Source organism: Lampetra fluviatilis, chromosome 9, assembly GCF_964198595.1.
Source record: "Lampetra fluviatilis chromosome 9, kcLamFluv1.1, whole genome shotgun sequence".
Classification (NCBI taxonomy): Eukaryota; Metazoa; Chordata; class Hyperoartia; order Petromyzontiformes; family Petromyzontidae; genus Lampetra; species Lampetra fluviatilis.
The window spans coordinates 1,724,994-1,750,160 of record NC_136283.1 but is presented as its reverse complement, the minus strand read 5'-3'; the positions used below and the strand labels follow the sequence as shown (position 1 = coordinate 1,750,160).

General features: G+C 47.0%; 1 protein-coding gene across 2 annotated transcripts; it reads left to right on the top strand.

Moving 5' to 3' along the window:
• The first annotated feature begins 704 nt into the window (after nucleotides 1–704).
• On the top strand, nucleotides 705–24,819 carry LOC144934104 (uncharacterized). Of its 2 annotated transcripts, XM_078859499.1 has the most exons (5): nucleotides 705–719; nucleotides 1,459–1,674; nucleotides 13,276–13,476; nucleotides 17,832–17,978; nucleotides 24,078–24,819. In XM_078859499.1, exons 3-5 carry the CDS (start codon nucleotides 13,320–13,322, stop codon nucleotides 24,188–24,190), a joined length of 417 nt encoding a protein of 138 aa, XP_078715625.1. In that variant the 5' UTR covers nucleotides 705–719; nucleotides 1,459–1,674; nucleotides 13,276–13,319; the 3' UTR covers nucleotides 24,191–24,819. The 2 variants fall into 2 exon arrangements, with proteins under 2 accessions (XP_078715625.1, XP_078715624.1); XM_078859498.1 differs by lacking the exon at nucleotides 705–719 and having other exon boundaries at nucleotides 1,173–1,674.
• The last annotated feature ends 348 nt before the right edge of the window (nucleotides 24,820–25,167 follow it).

Below are 25,167 nucleotides of genomic sequence, written 5' to 3'. Positions count from 1 at the left end.
AACAAAATAGGTGATGGAATAAACTCCGTATATTTATTCCCCCCACCCCTTCGTTATTCTTTAAAAAGTACTGTTTGACGGTACGTTATATCGTCACCAAGACATTCCGTAGTGACCCATTCCCTGCCACATTTAAACAATTACATTTTACGTTAAATTATGTTGAAGATTTCAGATTTTTTTTTAACGGAAGCCCGCAAGGGCCGAACCCCTGATCTCGAGAGTTCTCGTATAGATACAAATCTGCGGCATCCGTGGCAATTTTAGCTGGAATCTGGTGGTTTTTACCCGTTAGATGTGGCAACACGGACAGACCACCACCACCCACCACCACTCCAACACACTTTCTGTTCGCTTCGCTCCCTAAAGCCCTGCCGCCCAACAACCCTGCTGATCTCAGCCATTGCCGATAGTCGGCTGGAAGTCCCAACCACCACCAACAATACAAAAACGATATCTCCCGTGTAGCCTGGAACAGACTGTAACAGACTGTAGGGGCAAGTGCTGTTAGCGAGCAGCACCTATGAAGGCCGGAACGGCACACGAGGGGGTGGGTGGCCAACACACGCCCGGCCGCCTTTGTCTCCCTAGTGGCGATGCTTATACACCGCACCAGGTAGTCATTTTAGGCTGAGTCGACCTAGGGGAGGCCCAGCGACCGGTTCAGATAATCGTCACCGGTGTTGGCCGTGAGCGGGAATCGAACCCTGGTCAGCCAGGTTCGTAGCGCAGAGCGCTAACCACTACACCACCGCCCCCCACGACCACCACCCCCCACGACCACCACCCCCCACGACCACCACCACGTACACACAGGCACGCACACACACACAGAGTGACGCACACACACAGTGACACACACACGCACACACAGACACGCGCACACAGACACACACACACCCACAGACACGCACACACCCAGACACACACAGAGTGACGCGCACACACACCCACATACACACAGACACGCACACACACAGAGTGGCACGCACACACAGACAGACACAGAGTGACACGTACACACACACAGACACGCACAGTGACGCACACACACACAGAGTGACGCACACACAGTGACACACACACGCACACACAGACACGCGCACACAGACACACACACACCCACAGACACGCACACACCCAGACACACACAGAGTGACGCGCACACACACCCACATACACACAGACACGCACACACACACAGAGTGACACGCACACACAGACAGACACAGAGTGACACGTACACACACACAGACACGCACAGTGACGCACACACAGACACACAGAGTGACACGCATACACACACAGAGTGACGCGCACACACAACCACAGACACACAGAGTGACACGCACACACAGACACCACCCCACCACCACGGGTCACGCGGCGTCGCTCGCCCACAGAAAACATCCGGACAAGAAGAACCCTCCCGCCGCCTCCCCCTCCTCCACCCCACAGGGTTCCGCCGGCTCCTTGCGAGACCCCTCGCAAAGTCGCGTCACGCGCACATCGCCATCATCATCGCCGTCGTCGTCGTCGTCATCACAATCGTCTCCCGCCATCATCAGACCTCGTCGGCGTGACGCGTGGGTTGTTTTGTGAAGTACGGAGAGGCGCTACCCGCCCTCATCCTCGTCCTCATCGTCCTCGTCGTCTCACGGCGGATATTGCGAGGTGAGGAGCGTGTGTGCAGGGAAGCAAAACTACACGCAGACAAGCAACAGTCGTGTGTGTGTTTTACACACGCGTGTGTGTGTTTTACACGTGTGTGTGTGTTGTGTACGTGTGACAAACACGCACACGTGCCCACACGTTTCTGGTCCGTTCCGTCTGTTGTTGCGACGCTGACACGGGTGTATCCGCTGAAACGGCGACACGTTTAGCGTCGGTGATGGCGATTGTCGATCCACTGCTGGATGAACGCCACGCTGCCGCCATCCCTCCCTCTCACTCCCTCGCCACGGGTCCCAATGTGCTTGGTGATTGTGGTGGTAGTGGTGATGATGGTGATGGTAGTGATGATGGTGATGGTAGTGATGATGGTGGTGGTGATGTTGGTAGTGGTGATGATGGTGGTAGTGGTGATGATGGTGGTGGTCGTGGTGATGATGATGGTGGTAGTGGTGATGATGGTGGTAGTGGTGGTAGTGATGATGGTGATGATGGTGGTCGTGGTGATGATGGTGGTAGTGATGATGGTGGTGGTCGTGGTGGTGATGATGGTGGTAGTGGTGATGATGGTGGTAATGGTGGTGATGATGGTGGTAGTGGTGGTGATGGTGGTAGTGGTGATGATGGTGGTGGTCGTGGTGATGATGGTGGTGGAGTGGTGATGATGGTGGTGGAGTGGTGATGATGGTGGTAGTTGTGGTGATGATGGTGGTAGTGATGATGGTGGTCATGGTGATGGTGGTAGTGGTGATTATGGTGGTGGTCGTGGTGATGATGATGGTGGTGTAGTGGTGATGATGGTGGTAGTGGTGGCGATGGTAGTGGTGATGGTGGGTGGTGATGGTAGTGGTGGTGGTGATGATGGTGGTGGTAGTGGTGATGATGGTGGTGCTGCTGCTGCGCAAACTGATCTCGCCGCTCCTTCTCCCCACGGTGGCGGGCCACACCACCCACCCCCCACCACGGCACCCACCCCGTGTCTTTGTGCGCCTCTCTCGTTCCTCTCGACCCCCGTACGCGCAGTCAACATCGTCCCATCTCACCGCTCCCATCTCACCGCTCCCACCATCTCCACGGCGATCGCGTGAGACGCGTTTCTCCCGTCTCTTTGAAACGAACGCAGCGTCGTTAACCGTGAGGATGGGGGGATGGCATGCAACGTGAACGACGCCTTCCTCTCTCCCTACGCTGGGTGTTTTTTGTTATTTCGTGTGACCCATGGGGGGGGGGCGATTGATGGTGGTGTTCTGCTTGATATGGTGGTGGCGGTGGTGGCGGTGAGGACCTTAGCTAAGATGGGAGATGGAGCGCCACACGCGGGCGAATATCTGATGAGCTTGAGAATGGGCGAGGTGATGATGATGGTGGTTGTGGTGTTGTTGTGATCTTGGTGTAGAAGGACAGACGAGCAACATATCCTGTGGGTTCTCTCTCTGTGCGCCATTATACAGAGCGGATGGGTGTTGGTTAATACAGTACCGATACAGGGGTGGGCTAGATGTCTTGTGATCCCACCCCCTCCCATTCAATTCTGAAACACTTAATACGTATTTTTAGGTTTTTCGGTAAAGTCACGTCGGTAAAAAAAATTTTAATTAATAAAAATAAAAGAAAAATCACGACGTTTCGGAGGCAACACAAGCTTCCGTCTTCAGGTGGGACCGTCACAGCACGATAGCTGTATCAAGTATCGTGCTGTGACGGTTCCACATGAAGACGGAAGCTTGTGTTGCCTCCGAAACGTCGTGATTTTTATTTTATTTTTTATATTACTTGTATTAATAAAAAAATTACCAACGTGACTTTACTGAAAAAACCTAAGAATATGAATCCTTGCAGTCACGAAAGCTTCAAATCTAGACTTAATACGTATTTTAAAAAGTAAGGTTTATTTAAAACAGAAATGAATGTGCGAAATAAGAAAATGTTAGGGGTTAATTTATTGGGGGGGGGGGGGGGTGATGGGGTCACAATACATCTTGACCACCCTTGCACATCATCCTCACCCGCAGAAACAGGCCAAGACCTGCTCTGCCCCACTCCGTCCGGTCGGTCAGAGCCAGTTCGCGATAGTGCTTCTTCTCACTTCTTCTCGCAAAGTGATCTCCTCCCACGGAATGTTTATGTTGTGGAATCTATCGGTCATCTGCCGTGGTCTATCCACTGCTGGATAGATGTATGTCATCATTAGCAGCTGCAGCAGCAGCCAACTCTCAGCTGAGCTGGCGAGCGTGGTGTCTCGATACGGATGATATTCACGTGTTGTCGTATGAACTTCTCCAGTTATTGTTGTCATCAAGCATCGATCCATCCACTGCTGGATGGGCGACCTGCTATCATTCTCCATGGACTATCCACCGCTGGATGAAGACCACTATCATAGTAAACTACTTAATCACCATCAGCCATGGTCACTCCGCTGATGCATTGAAATCATCCCATCGTCAGCAGCTATTGCGTAACCACTGCTGAATTAATGCTTCATCATCAACAGCCATTGGTTAACTTCTGGATGTAGCTCTACCATCATGTTCCAGATTGCGTGAGCTTCACAACAGCATTTACCATGGTCTTGTCCACTGCTGGACAAAAAAAAACTCAGCATTATTAATCCGTGCATCGACTAAGCCCACGCAGATTAATCTCCGTAATGTATTTACGTAGCAAGCATTGCCTTGTACACAGGAATGCAATCATGTGTTTTATTGTCCGTCTGTGGGTACTGCAAACAATAAACACCCCCAACGTACAGCCGTTACTCGTATTGCGTGTAATTAGGACGCAATGTTGACACGAGATTGGATAAATGTGAGATAACCACGACTGCATTTGCACGCTCGAACGCGTCATTAAAATGCCCAGGATTAGCACGGATGGCTGTGTACAGTGCGAAAGAAGTTCAACGTTTATAGTAAATTACATACCTACCAACCTCTGATCATCACTGCCCTACCTTATTACAGATCAATTCAGACCTCATTGGTCACCCCGTGCCCTTATAAATCTCAACGTTAATCCTACATAGTCCCATCACAAGGGAGAAACACAAACAGCTCAGCACGTCGGCTTTCGCGACCAATATCATCCATAAGATGTTTTTTTGGGTTAGATCGCATAAATAGATTGGATAAATGTGAAATAACCACGCACTCTAACCCCAAACAACCTCTATTATGGACAAACAAATAGACATTATTTTTGCTCGTATTGAAACGGATGTGCACTGTATTGACCTGAAAACTCAATTTCCCTGTACAAGCATACGGGTAAACCGTATGGGTTGACAGGTATGTACGTACAGTACACAGCGTGATTGCGGACTGTTATGACTTCATGACCAGGTCAGAACCCATTTGACCAAACGCTGCTGCAAATCTCTTTTGGCGATTTTAAAACATAAATCGGCAAATGCCTTTTCGGATCGCATGTCAGTAGTTAGAAATTTAGTGACGATACCTGTGATGATTTCCCGAGTAAACTCGCATAACGAAAATAAATACCCTCGTTTGGAACGAGCTGGATTTGGTCAGATCTTGAAAGCTGAGCAGCTTTTCAGCCTGGTTCGTGCTTGAGATGAGTTTACAACAATCATGCACAACAGGTTGCTGTCGGCTGCTGCGAGGTTACGTGGTGGGGAACAGCTGGCAGGTCAGCAAAACGAATCCGTTGTTGGACTGCGCTTCTATGCTCGTCCGCCTTCACCAACCCACCTGCACTGACCTGCATGGTGAAGTATGGTCGAACAACTCCCGTGGCAGCTACAACAACGGAAGGACTTTATCGCGCTGTGGATTGTTACACTATGAATGGCCGTTATTGATGAGAGTCATGGTGCGTCCATGACACTTTTTCAGAAGCATCTTCAATTGGGAAGTTTGGCAATTTCACGATTGGAAAAGCCACCATGGTATGCGACCTTTACAGCGGTTGTAGACCAATGGCCCAACAGCCATTGGAGAACTTTGGCAAATGTTGTTGGTATAAGGACCTATCACGGTGGCTAGGAGATGTTAACTACCTCGCCTGGTGTACAGGAGGTCGTGGATTCAATCCCAACCCTGACGCCTGCTGCTGTATATTAGGAGTTTGCGTGTCTTTCTCTCCCTGTGGTCGCGTGCATTTTTATCTGGGTCCTTCAGTTTTCCCTCCACATTTGGAATCATGCGTTTAGAGTATTTGGCCGCTATAAATTTCCACACAATAAGCCATTTAGTTGAGCTATCATTTGTGACCAGGTCGCTTCTGAAAAATAATTATATAACTCAATGGGCCTTACCTAGTGAAAGAAAAAGTGTATATCTACTTGTGGGGGTGGCCCAGGAAAGAGGCAGATGTCACTTGGAAGGATGCAGGGGGAACACCCACCCATGTGGAACGTTACGCGATGGTTTTGGGATGTTTGCAGAAGTAACTGGTTTCATTTTATATCGCTGTACCTGTATTCTTCAAAGCCTCACCACCACTTCCCGAACGGTAAAAATTTTTACGTTCTTAAATAAAACCACGCAGCTCTGTGTTGGGTCACCTACTTTTGCTAACACTGCCAACGTCACACTTTTATTATCGAAACAAACCAAAAACAATCTCTTTCAGAACTGCTGCCCTATATCGTGGCGAAACCTACTTCTGCTTGATTTCCCAAACGGGGGAAAATTCTACCCAAAAAAATGTTGAAACGAGATTTGATGACTTTTGTAGATTACACCTGTGATTTAGACAATTTGTTATCTCGTTTACAATAAGCAGCGGAAATACTCGGCTTATTCGAAACCGTGTATGTGTGTGTGTTATCACTTACAAATGCAGAATTGGAATGAAAGATCCAATGCACTTCTTTTTTAGGAGGCTCTTAAGTTGGGAGGTCTGGAAAATTCCACATTCGGGGACACCCAATGGTATATGACCACAACAATTGGAGAGAAATCACCCAACATTCATAGGGGGCGGGGGGGGGAACGCATAGCCGGCGATGTTTCAGGCAATAGCCCTTCTTTGCAGTATGTAAATAGATGCCAGAGAGTGAACAAGAGTTGAAGACTGGGCTTTACACCAAGATGCCTGATAAGAATTGCACGTACATGTTTCCTGACGAACAGTTTTCGCACGCGAACATATTTAGAATGTGCTGCGGAGAAGGGGTCATTGCCCGAAACGTCACCTATTCTGCTTTCAAGGCAGCGGTGTTGTTGACGAACGTGTTGGGTTTTTTGTGCCATTTGTGATTTTTGCACCACTGCCAAACACAGCGTCACCAAATAATTTGTTACATTCACGTTTGTACCTTTGCAATAAAATAACACCCATTTTAGCCTTATAGACTCTTTGTGCAAATGCTGTTACTGAGCAGCCATAAGTCAGATTCTCCGTGGCACTAGCGTGGCCAGCACGGCATCTGGCAGCCCTTGTCTCCCCTTGGCATCAGGTTTACACACCGCATAAGCCGTTTATGGCCGAGTCAACCTAGGGGAAGGCCAGACAAAAATGTCACTGACCACTGCTGTTTTCCCTGACCTGAAGCGGTGTAACCACACAGAGACACCTGAGGCATGGTGGGGGTGACAACCCACCGATCTGGGACATTCGGTAATGGCTCGAGGATGCTTGCAATAGGTGACTTTGGTTTCATTTTCTGTGGTGCCTCTTTTTCAAATCATCATCGCAGCCCACTTCCCAAAACTGGTAAACCGTTTCTGTTGAAGATAAACCACACATAGCTGTGTTGGGTCACTTCATTTCTCTTAAATACAGCCACCAAAATCGTACATCAACAAAAAAAATACTCCACATACTGTCCCCCACCACACCTACCAGGGGAGTTCCGCTATCGTGATACCTGCCTCGGTTTAGTTTCTGAATGTGGGGAAATTCTGCAGCGCAAAATCCGGCGTTGAAAGTGAAGCATTTAGAAAAACGAGATTGATCGCTCTTTTGGGATATAAATACACAAGGGATTTAAACAATTTTCTGCTGGGTTTCCAACGAGAAGCAGGAGAAAACAATAAGGTTATAAAATGTATGTTAACTTGTACCATTCTCTAATATGGAATGGTTTCTCTTTGAAGCTATTACTGGCGATGTGTGATGATTCAGTTCTTGGCCTTAACTGCCAGTGCGGGAATCTTATCGTAAATTAAGATGTTTTTTTGCATCCAAAATCTATTTGTTTTTAAAACTATGATAAACATTTCTACTTTAGTTTCGAAGGAGGAACTCGGTAGCAGTACAGATAACTCACGACTGATGTTAGCCTTGGCCAGGAATCAAAATCGGTGGATTCATGGCACAGTGCGTGAACGAATGTGAATCCACTCCACTCCATCCCTAAATGTTCCTATTTATAGGTAGTGTGCATGTGAAACCTTTCCAGCCAGTTTGCAGATACTTAAATATCGTGGTGACATCAGTGAGTAGGGTTGTACCAATGTTCTCACCACATGATGCCTGAACTAAACTTTTATTTACCAGGTAAAGCACACTCAGCTGTTAGCTATTTTTTCAGAAGTTTCATTTTGGCCACACATGATGATAGCTCATGGAAGTGGTTTCTACGATTGCGTGTGGGAATTTATAGTGACGGCCAAATAATCTAAAGGTATGCTGCTAAATGTGCAGGGCAAAACCAGAGGAACCAGAGAAATATCCACGCGACCTTCACGGGGAGAGAAGACATCTCGGCACCTGGTTAAACATGGGTAATTTCCCTTTAACTAGATGAGATGTCATGGTCATTTATAGTTGTTTGGCAAAAGGGACATGTGTAATGTTAATATATTGACGGGACTGATTATTATTTTTCTTGCAAGTGTTTTCCACAGTGGCTGTTGAACATTACACCGATACCTATATAACTGTAATTACATACTCTTACAAATGGAGACAATGCATGATGTTTACTGGATCAACATCCACCCTACAATTGGCAGCACACATTCCCCTTTGTGTCGTTGTCATCTTCGGTTTAATGAGTCCCTCTTTCAGAGCCGTGATAGTGCACTAACAGTTGTGAGAGTTCAAAATTGGGAATTTAATCTTACGACAACACAACTGACAAGTCAATTGGGGACAGGGAAAAAACAACAGAAAAAAAACTTGCATGCTGTCCGCCATTCTGGACGTTAGCAGCCACGCCCATTCTCACCGCTCGGAAAATGGTGCACAGGTAGTCATGGCACCTGGCATTGATCATTGTGAGGTGCACTCTTGCGCAGGTACAGCTAAACCATGGCCAAGAGTGCCATGAGCCCAGACCAAATATATTACTTGTTGGCACAACCACAGGTGACAGAGCTTTAGCCATAATGGGTACTGCAGTTTCCTTTCTCTCAATTGCAAAAAAATGCTCCCTTACAAAGGAACTGGCCCAAAAAATAACACTCCCGAAAACGAGTATTGCAACTCAGTGAGGCTTTGCTAATTAAACAAATTGTACTTAAGTGACAAGGTGTCTCCCCGCTAAAGCAACCAATAGCACTGCGTCTATCTCCATCTGCAGCCTTCACATAGTGGTGGAAATTCCACGTTATCACGACAGGGGCCAGTATATCTATGAGGTGATCATTGGTGACTCACCGTAACTTTTATACTTATCGACCCTAAATTTACTCATTGACCCCGGAGGGATGATGGGCTGAATCGACTAATCATTGACCGAAATGTCAACTCGAATGCGCACGGAGCTTTCTGATTGTGAGTCACTCCATCATTATCCCCACAAGGCCATCAGGCCAGATGTGATGGCGGTAATGTTATTCATGGCACAGAAGTACTTAAATATTTCACAGATGTTATCTGACCTGAACAGCCATTTGCAGGTTGAATTACTCGAACGTGGCAAATTGCACGGTCAGACAGATAGCACGTGGACAGGTGTGAAGAAAATATATGTATACGATATACATGTAAATTACATCATAAGTGATTGACACTGATAAAAATACATTACTTGCAATTACTGAAGCACCGAAATTACAGTACAGTAATTCATACTTGGGAGGGGAGTGGTGGCGCAGTGGGTCGCACATGGCACTGTGAGCCTGTATGGATGTGTGCTGAACTTATTTTCCATCGTACGTAGCCAACCGTGCTCATCAGAGGTGCGGAGAACCTAGCCACCTACGTTTGATTCCCAGTCGTGACTGATGTCGGTGTCAAATGACACCCGAACCAGCCATGGGCCTCTTCTTCCTTTCAACCAAATCGCTGTGACCAGCGTGGAGAAGTATGCTCATTTAAAAACCCCATGACTTGCCACGGCTTGTGGGAAGGTCGTCATCCAGCAGTGGATTGTCAAAGGGCTGTAAATGTATAATTGCAGCATCATGAAAAAGTGTTCTGTACACGTGTGTGTGTTTTGTGTACGTGTACAGTGAGGACGTATGTAATATGGTTTGCAGTTGCACTAACCTAAGGGGAAAAGCACAACACAAAACTCTAAATTCTTTAAACATTTTATTATTATTTACGGGGTAAAGCCCACAGAGCTAATAGCTCTTTTTCAAAGGTGACCTGGCCACACAAGACGTGGTTTTCATAATCATCACACGTGGGAATGTATCGTGACGGCCAAATGATCTAAATGCACGTTTTGAAATGTGGAGGGAAAACCCGGAGGACCTGGAAAAAATTCCACGTGACTTCCACGGGGAGAGAACATGCGAATTCCAAATATACAGGCATCGACAGGGTCGGGAACAAACAAACGACCTCTTCCAGATGTGGGAGATAACATCTCGCCATCATGGTGAAATGTTCAGATAATATATGAAAGACCCTTAAAAAGAAAGAGTGAAGCATAGGGTGACGGCTCTTTAAAAACAAACTGCTTGAAGCTACAGAGAGAGAGAGAGAAGTGGCTGTCTGATTTGGCCCAAACCCAGCCTCTCTCTGTGCCTGTGAGTGCAGGCTGCAGAGCAAGTGTGGTGGGTGTAGGCCGGTTGCCAGAGCGATGAGGCAAGAGGGGGCCTAGAGGCTGGAATTAGAAACTTAAAGGCCCGCACGCCCACGTCGTCGTGCACACCCCGAGTGTAGGATGTCAAAGAGAACACCTAAACAGAACACGTACAGACATGGATTTCACAATTTACACATGTACCAGTCGTATTGAACCTGCACCGTCGAAGCCGTCTGTCTATAAATTGTTACTGATGCAACGATTAGTAAGATAGATTTAATTTATTTCAGCAGGAAGGGCCCAATAAGCTGATTTGCTATATAGTATTGTACAGGACAGGTCCGAGTTACAATTATGGTCACATCGGTCGCGGTACAAACGGCAAGCTTTGGCTGTACGTGACACATGGTGTGTTCGTTAGAGCTTTGTTGATGCTACCTTGTCCTTCAGCAGCCTGCACTCACAAGCGTGGTGAAGTATGGTCAAATAACTCCCATTACTGACAAGGCGGGGCGCACACCTTCACTCAGTGGTTCGACCAAGGGCTGTATTTACATTTTTTAAAAAGTAGCAAGGCTGTGATTCCGTTATAAAACATATGTTTGTATACTCATGATACTTACGAGTTATGCTAAAAATATGCACGTTACAAAGAGCACAACTCGGTGAACAAGATTGGACAAACAAAAATGTATTGAATTATTATAATGGGAAAAACCGCTGGATTGTTAATCATTATCCACATTGATATCATGCGTGCACCAATCTGAGCTAGCGTTTTGTGCATTTTATATTTATAATGGGTCGGTTCTTGAGTTATGGTATCATTGATTTTTTGTTAATCAACTGCTGGCTAAAGGCCTCTCCACCTGACGTGGGCGTGCGGGTGGTGGTGAGGACAAGAGCTGTGCTGAGACCGCATGAAGAAGGTAGCTAAAGCACACACCAAGGGGGGAGTCGGACGAGGAGACACGCCGTCCCGCAGTCGTACCGACGATCACTTTTACGTCGTTCATTCTAAATCGAATCGCTGTGGAATTGGTGGCACGTAGCGTGAGCATTTCTTCATCATGGTAATGGTATAAGAAGGTCTGATGAGTGCGCAAAGATGTGTGGTGCTTGCACATGCGAATGAAGTTGGCGGATGGAGAAAAGTACGAATTAGAAGAAAAAAGTTCACCAGTTCGGAGACGTCAGCAGAACACGTCGGTTATAAAGAACAATGGCCGGTGGTAGAGACGAACGGCAGAGTGGCGGCCAAAGGAGGGAAAACTCGAGAAGGAGGGACGTCCACTGCGGAGAGGGAGTGACGAGATCGGCTCTTGTGCAGGAGTGAGATGGACGAATGCATCGTGAGACCGCGATAGACGGTGACGACTTGGTGACGCCTTCATCTGGCAGTGGAGAGATTGAGGCTGATAATGATGATGGTGATGTTCTTCATGCAGTCAACAGAGCGTAGCATTGTGTTTACTGGTTAAACCCAGCGCATACCAATTGGGTGTGGAGTCTCGTCTTGAAAACTTTTAATGTTATGCGGGCGGTTTTGGGCAGCTTGGTGAGGTTTTTTCAGGTTTGGCTGTGTGCCCCAAGCCATTAGCACGAACGAGTCTCATGGTCTGCATGTTCCTCTCCTCTGCGGCGCGTGCACGTGATGGCACGGCCGCCGGCAGTAGGCATGCGATGATTAATCTCACGTGAGTTGCTTTGTGTCTTCAGAGACGGGAGCTCGAAAGTGCAACTGCTGACATCATGGCCAAAACTGGGTTTTGGCTACCCCAACTCGGAATAGACCAGATTTCTTAAGGTGTTGTGTGCAGATGGTCTCATTGGTCACCCCTCTGACTGCACAAAAAAATATCTTTTATTTAGTCGGGCAGTCTATAAGGGGGATCTGGGGATAATCCCGCTGTGTCGGCCCCCTAAACTGGGAATATTACGCCTGACACTGTGACATCAAAACGCAGGGCCTGGGGCGATCGCCCCGATCAGTCGTACCCTCGGGATGGTTCTGATATTTTGGTTTCAATTAATCTGTTCATACATGACAGCACTGTAAATAAATACATTTACTAAAAATTGCCTGCATCGTGGCTACGTACGGTGCGAAAGAAGTTCAACATACGCGCAGTTCAACATACGAACGTATTTTTAGAAGGAGCGCATGGTACAGTTGCCCTGGTGTGGATAGGAGGTCATGTGAAGGCATCTCACAATTAGTTTAGTGATATCCGTTCATGGGCCATTATCTGATGTTTAATGCTGCATTGCTGTGCATGAGTTCTGAAGGGACACAGTCTCTGCTGACATGCTGTTGATAGCACATTTTGTAATAAAATTCAAAAAATCTATTTTACAGCATGTTTTCGTGCTCACGACACATGCGTCGCTTGGTGCACATGTAAATGTTTTATTTCCAATTCCTACTTCGTATTTCATGGTATTCGTTCATGGAAACCCTATCACGTGTGTGAACGTTTTGCTTGCACTATGAATTCACAATGGCAATATAGAGATTGAATCCTACTTCGAAGGTATCTGTGGTTGTGCTGCATATCTGTCAGTTGTATTTTTGGCTAAACTGTGTATCGTTAGACATGGTGTCTGACGTTTCGAGCCGTGCGCCGGCGATCGTGATCATGAATTGTGGGGAAGAAATCATTTTCTTGCGTAGTCAACGTGTCCCTTTCTTCCCACCCCTCTCTTCCTGACAGGGATCCTTCTTCTGCAGCTCGGCTGACCCTCTTGTGCGAAATAAATGAATCCGTCGGCACCGCCTCCGTACCCGGGTGCTGAACCCTACCCGCCGTACCCTCAGCAGCCGTACCCTCAGCAGCCGTGCCCTCAGCCGGCAGGCCCCTACCCAGGTCCCGGAGGACAGCCCCCACCTTACGGAGGCCAAAACCCATACCCAGGTAACCACGCGGCACTCTCACCTGGTGAAGGAAACACCCGTTCGTCCGATAATTATTTTTTTGAGAACTGAGATTATTTAAGTAATCAATTAGTCTGCCGATTATCTGTTTGATTGTTTGGCTAATTTTATTGCACCAAAATAGTTGGTCGTTCCCATGTTTTGCTGGGTGTGGGAGGTGATGGGCAGGGCATGGTGGTTTTGTCGACATTGTCAACCTGGGGGTGGGGCTTGTAGGGACTTCCCACCTTCGGGAGGGTGCGTGTGTCGGGAGGAGGGGCTGCCATTTTTAAAGGGCACAATAAATAAACCAGAAAAAAGTAGGTGATTGCAATTTTTTATCGGTTAATCAACGAATCATCCGAGTTTTTTTTATTTAAAGGCAGGTCCACCTTATTGTACTAATATTAAGACCGGGTTGTCAGTGTATTATTGTCTCAAGTCTCTCGACCTTGTGGTGTTTCTCCTGCATCATCTCAATGACATATATATCCCCACTGTGTTTTTACAGTGTCTTGAGATACGGTCACAATTGAATGCCATGTATGTCCAAATTGTAATGTAAATTGCCCTGTGGAGGAAGGACCTTTCTGATACCATTCTGCCAGTTGTCTAAAAACACCATCAGAGACCGCTCAATCTGTCGAATATTCTCTCAGGATCCCATCAAGGATCGGTGCGTCATTGTAACATTGTCCAAAGACCCCCCCCATCAGACATTGGTGCGTCAGTCTAATATCGTTCCAAGACCCCAACAGAGGATGGTCTGTCAATCAAATGCTGACTAAAATGCCCAGCAGGGACACAGTGACACTTTCTATCTGTGTACTTGGAATAGTGACACTCATTATAAGTAAAACGCAACTTGGCCTCTTTAGTGTCATGCACAAAACACAATACAACAACCCCCTACCCCCCATATGGTACATTTACATTATTAAATATGTTATTATTTTAAAGTTTGCCATGCTCCTATTAATCTCATCCACACTGCCTTGCTGAACTGGACCACTCATTGTTTGTGCTGTCACTGCTGGGCAAACAATGCTCTTCGGTCCACTTAAGTCCGCCGCTAAGTCCGTTTTGTTGTTGTTGTTTGTCATGCGCTTTGTAACAGCAGCCTGGGGTAAATGTCACGACTTTAACAATGGACGTTTTTTTCTCCAGACTCCTTGCTCCGCGCGTGTGTCTGTGCAGGTGTGTAAATTACAGCGTCAAACCCCCCAAAGGAGAAAACGCTGACCCCCCCATACAATAATGTATGGCTTAAAAAAAAAGAAGCATGTTGACTACTTGTGCGCGGGTTTCATGGCTGTGCTGGGCAGCTCCCTCGAGTGTAATCGGGTTGTGTGCGCTCTGCCTCGTTCGACACACGATGTCTGACGTTTCGATCCACGTGCCGGAAGCGTGTTCATGAACTTTGTCTTTTCCCCTATTACATACATGTACTACAACTTGTTCTCCGTGTGGCAACGTTATGTTTCTGTTTTTTTTACGTTTCCCTTCCGTCCCTCCCATGTGCACAGCCGCTCCAGTTGAGCACTGTGCTACCCAGTGTCACGGAGCTGTTTTAGAGCGCAACAAAACAATGACTCTGTACTTTACCCAGTGCTGTGGATGCGTCATGAAGAAATACATCCACATTCTTTCTCATGTCAATCATTTGTTTATTGAACGTGTGGAACGAAATGTACAGGCAATTGCACAGAGGTATTTAAACGATATGAACGGTACATGCTTGCGTAATGAAATGTAATCAATCGCCAGATTAAAGTTACGTTATTTCCTGCTCAAGTGAGTATTATGACAGCGCTCTCATCTCATCTGTATGCCTTTGAGCCAGTGGTGGAATTAATCAGAATCTGAATTTTTATTTATACTGGAGGAATCCAATGAGCTCTAAACCTATTCTTCTCAGATGCCCAGTCGGGGCGGTTAAGAACGTTACAACAACAAACAATACAAAAACATGATAGCAGTGCAAAGTACAATAAAGGTAAACAAATCACTCAAACAAATGCAATTAAAATTAAACCATCCTCATCCTTCGAGGCGAAGCCCACTGAGGTATTAATTTTTCAGAAGTGACCTGACTATCACAAAATGATGGCCACTCAACAAAGTGGCCCCATCATTTGGGACGAGTCTCTCCACAGGACCAACCACCACCGTTGGTTTCCCAACCAAAGTGTGGAGGGCTGATGAGCCGAGTCGGCCGCCCAACGAGCTTGTAAACTCGCAACATTGCGAGCCGCTCGCTCGCTCTCTACCACTGAGCCACTGGCCGGTTGGTGAGTCGTGCCATGCCTACAGGGGGCCCCTGCACAACAGTTAGAAGGGGTTGGGTGTCAGCTAAGCCAAAGGTATGGGAGAATGTCCACGGCTCGAGCTTGGCTTGCAGTTCAAGGTGACCTTAATCCATTCTTCTACTTGTAGAGTATGCGCCTGTGTGCGCGCGCGCGTACGCTAAAATCTCCACAAACAATAACATCGAACCAGGTAGTCTGAATGTGGATTCGGTACTTTCCTGAGGATCGTACTTTGTGATGTTCAGCCGGGTGGCGCAGTGCTTAGAGCGCACGGCTCACAAGTCGGTAGATCGCAGCTTGAAATCTCATTCGGGGTTCAAATTGGTCCGATAAATATCATCAATTGGTATATTTCCACGATCAACTTCAGTCATGTTTCCTGGGCAAATAATGAATGATAAATACAAATCTAAGTACAGTGAATGTAATTAATCCTCGGGGGCGTGTGCATTTTACAGTGGATGGTTTTTGTTGTATGACTCGGTGCTTAGTGACGCTGTCCCAAGGGAAGAGTGGAGTTCATTAATATCTGTACAACAGACACATTGGAGTATCACTATACAATCAGAGGCTTGTGTTCCATTGCTGCCATGTACGCAGCATTGCAAGGGTGCGCAATAACGAGCGCACAGTGTATTTACCCCTCTCTCTTTTGTACATACTCTTGAAATGTTTCATTTAGAGGGCTCCATAAATGCAAATTATATTTTACTCGTGTATGCAATGGGGGGAGGGGGGGTTGGCGTGGCGACCAGACAACCTACTTTCGGTTCCTGGCCATGGCTATAATATCAGTGGCGAGTGATATTTTAATCGTTGCTGGCTGCCCCTGACAACTCTTTCAATTTTTAATTTAAAGCTTTCGTGACTGCAGGGATTCATATTCTTGGTTCTTTCCCTTCTACGTGACTTTACCGAAAGAACCAAGAATATGAATTCTTTCAATGACTCCATCCTGCACTGACCAGCGTGGTGAAGATTGGTCAAACAACGTCATGTCAGGAGGCCATCATCCAGCAGTGGATTGATGAAGGGCTATATTTTATTGACGTGTGCATCGATTCTTCCCTATGTCACAGTTTGGTTCGTGATCAAATTCAAGTTAATTATTGTCCTGTTTAACTGTCTCGTTTGTATTCTTTCTGAGTTTATCCCATCTGGTTTGTGGTTTTGTTAACTTAAATTCATGAATAGCATGCCATTACCAGACGTCATGTGCAGAAACCTATGGCTAATGTAATGTCCTTAAAAGTCAAGTCATTTTAGCCATCACGAGGTATAGATTTTTTTGTTATGTGGATGCCCACTTTTTGTAAAGCGTTTAGAGGTGCAGTCTTATTTAAATGCTATATTAATCCACGTTGTATTGTACCAAACCCATCTCCTATAAGTACACTGAGACATTGTTGTAAATTAAACATTATTTTTGCAGGCGTTGTCAATCAATACAAATAATCAACTATGGACATCTAACAAAGTAGTACCAAATTTTGTTAATCATGAAAGAATAATCAGCATGCTTAGTGTTCACGCTGATAACTATAATATCTGCTGAAAGTGGTACTCATTGTATTAACCGTGCAGGGATGATGGGCATGTTTCGTGTTCACACGGAGAAACAGATCTGCTTCAAGTGGCATTCATTGTATCGACCTTGGAGGGTCGATGGGCATGTTGCGGTGGTGAGATGTTAACTCCCTCGCCTGGTATGCAGGAGCTTGTGGGTTTGATCCTGACTGACACCTGTATATTTGGAGTTTGCGTGTTCTGTCGGTGGTCGCGTGGATTTTTCTTCAGGTCCTTCAAATTTCCCCTCCACGTTTAGAATCAGCATGCGTTTAGAGTATCACGGCTGCAATAAATTTCCACTTGACGATAAGCCACGTCGTCGAACTACGATTTGTGGCTCTGTAAAAAGAGCTGTATAGCTCAAAATGAAGATTGTTTAGCTTAATAATGTAGCAGTTTACACACGGAGGTGAATGTATCCGCTGGGCACGCTTTATCCCTTCGTCACATTCACCTCGCGTTCGCCGTCTCTCCCCAGCGCCCTACCCTCCTGGTTCCCAGCCGGGCTACGGGCCGCCGGGACAGCCGCAGTACAACTGGCAGCCCGGGGCGCCAGGCTACCCGGGATACGCTCCACAGCCACAGCCGCCGGGACACTATGGCGCGCAGCCCAAGCCCGATACAGGTACGGCTACCGGATTCCTGCGAGCTCAACCAGGGTGCGCCCTGGTTCCCAATCCTGTCTCCAGCCACGCCCACCGCTCATGGGCTCCACCCACTCGCCTGCCAACCTCGCCCACTACACCGGTAGCTTAGATACGGGTGAGAGGGGGGGGCGACGGGCACGTGGGGGGGGGGGAGTATTTTGGCCTGTGGAGCCGAGTGCCGGTGGGTGCCGAGTCTGTTGGACCTCGGTGTGTTACAAGAATAACACCGTCGCTTGTATGCTAGGGGGCCACTCGACATGTACACTTTAGCGATAAGTGAAGTTTCGGCTGCCTTGGATCACACCCTAAGTCGACTGCTGTAATTCTAACCTGTTAATATTTACTGGTTGCTCAAGATTCCCTCTTCTGCTCTACATCTATGCCTCTATACTTTGTCGATATATATAAATGCGTTTTTCACCAGCGCTGAGCGGCCAGTAAATATAGAGGGATTGTCTTTAAACAAAACACGCAGTGCTTCAGCTTAACGGGCAACTGAATAGAATCCGGGAGGCTTGACTTGGAAAATAAATAAATACAACTTTCATGTTGAGTGGCTTTTGAAAAAGTTAATACCTCAGTGGGCTTTGCCTGGTAGGAGGGAGATGTTTCAGTTTTCATTGCGTTTATTTGGGTTATTTTTTTCCCTTTTTGTACTTTGCAGTGCTATCGTGTTTTTGTGTTGTTTGTTGTTGTAACGTTCTGACCCGCCTCTACTGGACATCTGTGAAAAATAGTTTTATAGCTCATCGGATTCCTCCCGTATAAATAAGTATTCTGATTCTGTACACTGGAGAAAGCCTCGCGGGGGCTTTATCGTGTGACAGAGCGATGTGGTGAATTTCAGACCGATGGCCGTTGCTTGTGACCAGATAAAAAAACTCTTCAAGAGGGAGAACCTGGCTTTCAATAGCTGCAGAAACATGGCAAACAAATTCAAATATGTGAAACAGATAGGCTTTGACAATAAATGGCGATTGTATAAGAATAATCATAATAATGGACTTAATTAATCCTGGGAAATCCTTTGCCGGATCTTAAGAGAGGTGGACTGTTTCACAGGGATGCACGGCCAATTCTACGAATGTGTTGTGTGTGGCATGTGAGAGGCAACTGGAGAAGCCTCCGTGTTAAGTTGAACTAGAGAACCTGGAGACAACCCAGGAATACGAGGAGGAGGGGTAACCTTTAAATCTCCACACAGATGCAATAAGTCATTGCTGTTCCACCATCTTCTGCCCACGTTTATAGGGTGAAGGACATTATTATGCTTAAGGAGATCATAGTGAAAAGGTCAAATAAAAACGGTGGTGGTTGTAGTAGTCATCATTGGTCTGTTTATCCAGCGTCACAATGGGGTGAAGTATGCACAGCACCATTTGAAGGGAGGGGCAGTGGGGCAGTGGAGAATGGTGCAGACAGTTCTGTAATCTGCTTCATTTGCAGTCTGACCCGAAGATCAGCACATTGCAGATGCTGTTTGCAGATAAGCATTTAAGTTAACATTTACACCCAGCTAGGGGAAGGGTGAGGGACATGTGGGGTGCCGAGTGAGGCATGGGAGTTGTAGTTATTGATCAAGCTTTAAAATAAATAATATTTAAAAATACTTTTAAAAAACACGCTTTAATGAAATGTACCTTACTCGTAATGGCAAAACTCTGATAGTGCACTGTTTTTGAGTTGTACGCCTTTTGGCGTCATCTGGTCCAACACTAATGGAGACTAGGCTCTAAGAAAAGCTGTCTCGGGTGTGGACCAATCAACTTCAAGGACAGTGCATATCATTATCATCATCAGAGTTGTTTCTTTTTGTTTGCATTTTGACTGCTTCTGTTGTGGTTATTGCAAACATGATGCCTTGTATAAAGGTGTCAGTTTTTGTACCAGTTGAAAGGATAAAAACCTATTACTATATTACTATAATACTTCCATGGACAAACTTATCTTGGGAAAGCAATGTGTAATGCATGATTTTTCTTGTTAAAAGTTTGGTTGGAAAACCCAGAGCAGGCACGACTGTCCACCGATAATTGGTTTTGCAAGCTTAACGCACTTATAATAATAGGGTTTTTCCACTTTTTTCTGGCAACAAAACTGAAACCTTTTTACAAGAATTCATGTCTGCATTGACCACAATACTTGCAATCAAAATACCATTCAGTTTCAAGGACAATGCATATATTATCATAGTATGTTTTTTGTTTGCATTTTGACTGCAAGTATTGCGGTTAATTCAGACATGAATCCTTGTAAAAAAGTTTCAGTTTTGTTGCCAGAAAAAAAAAGGGGAAAACCCTATTATATTTTGGTACTGGCAAAGGAGGTCTAATGATGTAGATGCTTAACGCACTTTTCCCTGAAGGCCCCCCCTCTCTCTCTCTCTCTCCCTCCCTCCACGGAGCCCCATGATTTACCCGGCGGTGAGTGGAACAGAGCACGCGTTGTGTCTGAACTGGTGCCTTGTTTAGCATACGATACAGGGTGGGAGGCCCGTTGGCATGGCTCTGGTTATATTTGGTGTGTGTGCGAGTCGGGCCTGCGACACCATTCCCCCCTAAGAGGCTGCTGGTGTACAGTGGTTGCATTTGGCTGGAAGTTGCTCGCCGAAATTAGGACCCCCAACGTCAGGGTTGGTGCTGCCTGGCGTTTGCGTCCAAAATCCTTTCTTATTTCTAAAACAATAAAATGCTAATTCGTTTTATACAGCGATCTCAAGACGTTGTACAGGATGAGTGCGCATATGCATTTTGTGGAGGCAGTCAGGCGTAGACGGAAGGTCTTTAACTTCGGACTTGAACAACAGCAGGGAGTCAACAGCACAGATGGCTGGGAGAAGGGAGTTCAAGGCTACGGGGTCGGCAGAGGAGGATGGGTAACCTACTCATTCGGAAGATTCTACATCACGCCACTCTTCTTTCGCGACTGCGCAACAAGGAAGCACGCCTGCGACTGCAAACGCCTCCTTACGTTCTGAAGAAATATCTGACGAAAGCCTTTCTCCACGTTTCTCAATTTCTGCTTTGCACCGCTATCTCGCCGCTGGTGTGTCGTCGGGCACAACAGCCCTGAAGCGCACGCTGGGGTTTGTGCGTTACCAATGCGACGCTTTGTAAAACTTGCACAACTGACCTCAATATTTCCTTTTGCGTATTCTGTGTTGCAAAAGTCCTGGACAAAGGTTGTTTTTGAACTGCAACTACAGATTTTAATCATCGCCGGAAACTCATTTACGTTGAGCAACTACGCCAACTTTGCATGATTAATCTTCTTTCCCACGGTGGGGAGTTGATCAGCAGTGTTTGTCTGGTCATGTCTGGTGGGTGAGCCAGTGGACAGCTTTGGAGTAGCCTCATGGTGAAAAAATCTGAAACTCTGCTCGTGAATGATCAAGGGGATGGTGGCCTTCCTACGTACTCCACAGTTTTAGATTGGTTACTGCAGTTGCACTGTGGGTTATTCCTAATTGTTCAGTGTATGGCAATAGTACCGTTGATTGATGGAGTTGTGTCTGGCCAGTGAAAACAAGTGTTTGTTGAAAAGTGAGTGATCAACAATGACTGGACTACAAAACACTGCAACCTCGGGTAGTCCACGTGACTTCGTCAGCGATTCTGATTTGAAGTTGCCATCCCAGTTGTCCGCTTGGGGGAGCAGTTATCAGCAACTTTGGAGTGCGTTTCCACGAGCCACAGGACTTGAGAAGCGACTTTCTCCCTGCGCCCCCCCTTCTCCCCTCCCAGCACTCTGGTTTCTATATTTTTTGTGAACATTTAGAACTGTCCAGGCGAATGACGAGATTCAGTTATTTTCTCTCAAATGTTTTTCCCCATCTTGCGATGCATCACTCCTCTCGTTTTGTTTCATCTCTACAATTTTGTCCACTCCTTTAACCCAACTGCAACATTTGCATGTAATTTGCGTTTGACGTAATTTACAAATTGTCACCTGACTGTATCGCGAGTGTAGCAACCAAGATTGAAGTGCAATCTGGCTAAAATTCACTTCATTTTAACACCTGCTATTTGTATTTTCCGGATATGATCCTCAGACTTAATTGAAGAAGCCTTCCTCCTGAGAATCAATACATGTTTATTGAGGACCACAGTGTGAGATAAGTTTCCCTTGAGTGGACTTTTGCTCTCAACTGGTTCTTGAAGCGTGTGGCACTTGCTGACTGCACTTCCTGTTTACAGTCGACTAAACGGCCGTCTTCATTCGCGGCTTTAGCAGGCATGCGATGCTTTTACACCTGGACAGTTCTACGTTTTTGGATGTACATGTCAGACGCCTTTAGGCTGTGGGTAACGATTAGCAGGTAATGATCACAAAGTGGCTATTTATTTTGAGTTGGCTCTTTATTTGGGCGTAGCATGTTAACCAATGAGCACTGTAATTCAGATATACATTTTTTCTCCACTTTTATTAATTGGGGAGAATGTTGTTAATATCGTGGCAGACAAACTGACTTTTTCATCCACCCTGGGATGGTGATGGTGCATTGAATTTCATCGAAGTGTCAATTCGTTAGTTTTATTCCATGACAATCCATGTTTTCTAAAACTATAATTATCTTCAAAATAACACTCCATATGTAGTCTTATTAGAATGATAGTGAAATTGACCACAACCCATCATATGAGGTCTCAGAAGCTAAGCAAGACTGAGCACGGGGGTAATGCTTGTATGGGTGATCACCATGTATGACAGTTTATCATAGGCGTGGGGGCTACCTGGTCAGAATCGGAGGACAGTTGTATTGTACTCAGCTCCCATATCTATGCTCCAAGGCACACTGCCCAGCGCACTGAACCAGTAGAAGTTAGTCACCCCCGACGATGCACACGTGGTGAGAAGGGCCCTCATCCTGCAGTGTGCATTGACGCACGGCTGCACGATGGCGTTAGGAATTGCAAGCTTGCCCTGTTCGTGGAACTGCCCCAACTTCTCTAGCCCCATGGACACCACAGTCCCTATCCCCCACAGATGTATGGGACGTTTTAGCTTGCACGGCTTGGAGGTCATCGTGCGTTGAGGGCGTGCGTTTGTGAAATGGCACATCTAATGTTGTTTAACCTATCGCAACCTGAGTGACCGATGTAAATTTTAATCGCATGCTGATATTTAGTGCAAATATAGTCGGATCTATGTTAAGCTATTACGCAAATACCAACGTTTTCCAATTGTGGGCCATTGAAAATTATGGCCGGGAGTTTCATTGGTTTTACGCATAGGGTAGCATTGGCCTCAATCTCTAATATGTCTCAAATTTCACGCTAGTACTTGCAAACAAATGATCCTCGTCATCGGTGAACCCGGTAATTTGCCTTCCATTGAGTGTGATGATGATGATATAATAATGTGGGCAAAGTCTACTGCCAGTTATTTATTATAAAGGTCACCTGCGAATACATAAATTATGGAACGTTCTCCTGTTGTGTGTGTGATGAATAATTAACAGGTAGACCTCCCTTTTATTATTTCTTCAAACGGGGTTGCAGTGATGTGGCCGGGTGGCTCCGCTTTTCCAGCAACATTGAGGGCCCAGGGTTCAAGTCCACGATTCAACCGTGCATGATTAAAACCAGATTTTCGAGTGGAGCGAGTTAATGATCAATAACTGTTCCCAAAAAACAACAACACTTTAAATTTGTTGTGAATGTGTCTAACGTTCTTCTCTTGAGAAGGTCTATAGTATAAGTTTGATGAACACTTTGTCAATCCACTGCTGGATAGGAGCCTCCCCAATGCCACGTGGGTTGATAATGGTGGGGAGCGTTGACGCGGGAGCATAAATGTACAGTACAACAATCGATTTCGCTCCACTGCTGTCTGGTTCCCACCACGCAGCCAAGCAGCAACCCCATGTCGCACAACTTGTTGTTCCATGGTGGTCGCCCATCCAACCCCCTGCCAAGCCCCACCCCGCTTAGCTTTCGAGATCAGACGATCAGGGGCGAGATCTGACGGTTGAGTTCGTCGAAGGCCGTGCCGAAGTTCGGTTCCAAAGTTGTCAACTCGTCTAACACGTGCACGCTTGCCGTTGTTGCTGCTGTTGGATGTCGTGTCGCCCTCAGTGTACGTGGTGCAGGAGCAGAGACGCAACAACAACAGCAGCACCACCGAGACGTGCCTGACGGCCTGCATGGCCGCCATGTGCTGCTGCTGCGTGTGGGACATGCTCACCTAGGTGTCGCCACTGCTGCTGGCGCCGCCTGTATATACACCGACACGCGCACGCACAACAACAACACACACGCACACAACAACAATACACGACCTTCGCCACTAAGTGGCGGTGACGTCACCACGGCGCTTGTGCCAGGCTAAGTGCACACGTACACGCATACGGACACATGCTGCCCAGACAGACGTTATGGGTGTGTGTTGCCAACATTGCACCCAAAGTCCTTGTGTGTGTGTGTGTGTGCCGAAAATCACAGTGCGGTAAAAAAGCACCGTCCTTTCGCGTACGCACGGGCAGGTGCCACGTCGACAAAATTCGACGGCAGTCGTTCACGTTGAGGGGGGGGGGGTGGGCTCTCCGACGTGTGTGCCGCGTGTCGTGCCGCGTGACGTTCGGCGCGACGTCCCGGAGCTGAAGCTCCCCAGCATGTGGAGCGAAACGTCGTGACACAGTTAACGGACAGCACGCGGTACAACCCGGAACCACATCGGAACAACATCGGAGAGCGACACCGTAACACAAGCTGGCGGGGGGTGGGGCGCACGTAGGCGTTTGCGGTCGTGAGCGTCAAAGCGCACGCGTGAATGCGCACACTTAGACATACGCACGCACCCGGCCCTTCCTAGCGTCCATAAATACCCGGCACAAGGCCCCCCCCCCCTCCCTCCTCCCGTCGTGTACTCCTGAGCGAGGTTCTGCCCACGGCATGCACCTGCCACCTCGGGCTTGAGTTTCACTCTCGCCACCTGCCAACTCGACTCCCCCCCCCCCCCACCGTTCTCCACTCTCGCCGCTACACCACCGCCCCCCGCCCACTGCAGCATCCCATGCTTAGGTGAGGCGATCGAGCGACAACAGAGAGGGGCGGCAGGTATTTTTATCTCCGGCAATTGGCGCTCACTCGGGCGATCTGCTCACGTCGCCCTTTACCCCCTTAGTGCCTCGTTTTTGTAGAACGTCAGCGATGGCGACCACGTTGC

Coding starts and splice junctions, on each gene's coding strand:
- LOC144934104 (XM_078859499.1), top strand. CDS start 13,320: ATGAATCCGTCGGCACCGCCTCCGTACCCGGGTGCTGAACCCTACCCG. Junction 13,477..17,831: donor AGGCCAAAACCCATACCCAG/GTAACCACGCGG, acceptor GTCTCTCCCCAG/CGCCCTACCCTCCTGGTTCC. Junction 17,979..24,077: donor GCAGCCCAAGCCCGATACAG/GTACGGCTACCG, acceptor TGTCGCCCTCAG/TGTACGTGGTGCAGGAGCAG.